At 34.1% G+C, this 3,012-nt stretch overlaps 1 protein-coding gene across 1 annotated transcript in view; it reads left to right on the top strand.

The window, feature by feature from the left end:
- LOC106468839 (LIM/homeobox protein Lhx1-like) overlaps positions 1-1,988 on the top strand; it is a gene marked incomplete at its 3' end in the record, with an annotated part of 24,084 nt that extends 22,096 nt beyond the window's left edge. Inside the window, exon 2 of the mRNA XM_013929282.2 lies at positions 1,783-1,988. Coding sequence (XP_013784736.2) covers positions 1,783-1,988 — 206 coding nt within the window. The remainder of the gene's footprint in view (positions 1-1,782) is intronic.
- Between the last annotated feature and the right edge of the window lie 1,024 nt (positions 1,989-3,012).

Genomic DNA, 3,012 nt, shown 5'->3' with positions numbered 1-3,012 from the left:
CTACTTGACTAAGCCTTTCCCGTCCTTTTAACTAAACTTGACTTAAACTACTTGACTAAGCCTTTCCCGTCCTTTTAACTAAACTTGACGTAGACTACTTGACTAAGCCTTTCTAGTCCTTTTATATAAACTAAACTAAACTCCAATACTTTTATACAGAAGGAGTCCTTTTACTAGTTCTATGACTTATACTACTTCTTATAAGCCTTTTTATTAAAATCTTATAAAATTAAAAACTAGGCTTAAATATATTATTACCTAACTGAATGCATCTTTAGATTTACCTTGTTACTCTACCTAGCAAGATAATCCCAAACTCGAGTAATTTTCTTGGTTGATTTCGCATGGTAGTTAAGAAAATTAAGAACAAAATTAGGAGCAAAAAAAATGTAGATCATTTGCATGTGGCACACTGATGTCTGTGTTTTCAGAAGGCTCACACTCAAACCTGTAACTAACACCTGCGACTCGGTCGTTTAGCAAGGGATTAGCAGAGGTAAGAAGATTAAGTAGGTCATCAAATAACCTTCAGATTTGTCAATTTCTGCTGTCTCGTTGAATTTCCTATTTTCACTGTATTTATGCATTGTGTGTGTTGTCTTTACTGATGTACATCTGCAACTTTTGACCTTACAGATATTGACTAATTAATGTATTTAATTGTGATAGAATTGCAATTTCCGGTTCATTACACATATAACCCTTATGCTTGGGTAGAACTGGGAGTCTTAAAACCATTCAAACTAGTATTTCGTCAGAATATTTTGAGCTATTTACTACTTTATGATGACATCTGCTTATATATAGTAGTTTAATATATGTGTATATATATATGGACATAAGATAGTTTAGAGTTGTAACCCAGAACTCATTTAAAAAACAGGCTTGTTTTGAAACACATAAAAAAATATTTACACACTACTACCTGTCCCCCAGTGGCACAGCGGTATGTCTGCGGACTTACACCGTTAGAAACCGGGTTTCAATACCCATGGTGGGCAGAGCACAGATAGCCCTTTGTGTAGCTTTGTGCTTAATAACAAACAAACAAACACTACTACCTAGATAAGTATATTACTTTAGTCCCAGAAAGACCAAGTTACTTAGAATGTTCACATTAAACTCTTGTAGTTATAAATAACGGAAATGTTCTCTTTTAAGAGGTGTTTATTAGATCGTTCATTATTGATGTACCACATCAGTTCACACCAAGTCATTTAGCCCCAAAATACTTTAAACACCATATATGTTTATTACGTCGTTCATTATTGAGTACCACATCAGTTCACACCAAGTCATTTAGCCCCAAAGTACTTTAAACACCATATATGTTTATTACGTTGTTCATTATTGATGTACCACATCTGTTCATAGCAAGTCATTTCGCCCACAAAACACACGTTGAATTACAGCAAAATGACAGAAGTTGATTCTCGCTGTTTCAGTTGTGATTGTTTATAATTGTAAAGGGTAACAGAAATGTTCAAATTCTGTCATGTGAAGTTTGTTCGAGTGACGTTGAATCTTATCTGATAAACTGGTGTATTTCGGGCTCATTTTAATTCCAAAGTTTCTTAATCCATGTTAAAGTGTCGTTAATCATCTTGTACTTTTATCACAGAAGTACTTTCTTTGTAATTTTTTTAATTTTGTGTAGTTTTAGCCTTCTGGTTTTTACTGGTTCTTCGACAGTAATAAACTCCTTTTGAATATTAACACACAAAAGCTTTAACTTGCAAAAATTAAGAGTTTACTTTAATAATTGATTTTCTTTTTTTTTAGGCGGTTTGGGACCAAATGTACTGGTTGTAGTCAGGGGATATCCCCCACAGACCTCGTCCGAAGAGCTCGTAATAAGGTCTTTCACCTTAAATGTTTCACGTGCATGATGTGCAGGAAACAGCTGTCAACAGGAGAAGAACTGTACGTTCTGGATGAAAAGTGTTTCATTTGTAAGGAAGACTACCTAAATAGTCGACATAATCAAGGTAAGACTTGGGGTATATTTGTGTTTACTGCTCCAGCCTCATCTATCCACGTTGAAAAGCTTTAGAAATTCATAGTATTCTGCTTTCCCCCTACCTTTATGTTCTTATCATGCTTGCCCTTACCTTTCTGTTTCCCCCTCCCCTTATGTTCTTACCATATTTTACCTTAGCGTTCTGCCCCTTTATGTTCTTACCATAGTTTAATTTACCATCCTTTTTTGCTTTTCAATAATTTTCTTACCATATTTTCCATTATTTTGATATTTATTTCCCCCCATCTTTCTTGATCCTTAGTACTAGTACCATTCACACCATCCCTCTTTTTCTTTTCATCTTCACAATATTTTTCCTCACCAGATTTTATATTATTCTTATCCCGATACTTCCATATATTCTTACCATATCTTTCTTTATCTTCCACATTTTACCGCTTTCCCTTCACATCTTCACTATAGTTTCCCTAACTCTTAGAACATTATTCGTTTAATTCATATAGCATCGACATTTTCCCTGTCTAATCTTTCTTTTCTCTTTCTCTCTCACATACTCACCATTTTTACTATTTGTCTCTCTTTCATACACTCTCACCAGATTTTCCCTTATCATTCTTTCTTCCTTACACTCACTATACTTTCTCCAACTATTTGTTATCTCTCCGCTGTCAGTACTTCTCCTTACTTCCTTGTTTTTGTCACGCTTTTCATTAACCACTACTAGTTTCCCTTGCTATTTTACATTGATTCTTTATATTGTCAGTGATAAAATTTCTATAAAAGACTCAATAGACTTTTACCGTACAATTATTGTATCTCACAAAAAAATGTTTTAAAAAGCATTAATTATAAAATATAAGCTTCCGTAATTAAATTACTAAATTTATATTTATTACTGTTACTGTGTTTTGTTATAGCAAAGTCACCTCGAGCTATCTACTGTGTCCACCGAGGGGAATCGAACCCCTGATTTTAACGTTGTAAGTCCCAAGACTTACCGCTGAATCCCCGGGGGACTTAGTGTTACTATA

The sequence above is a fragment of the Limulus polyphemus genome, unplaced genomic scaffold, assembly GCF_000517525.1.
Source record: "Limulus polyphemus unplaced genomic scaffold, Limulus_polyphemus-2.1.2 Scaffold3185, whole genome shotgun sequence".
Taxonomy (NCBI): Eukaryota; Metazoa; Arthropoda; class Merostomata; order Xiphosura; family Limulidae; genus Limulus; species Limulus polyphemus.
This window is presented reverse-complemented; position numbering and strand designations above follow the sequence as displayed.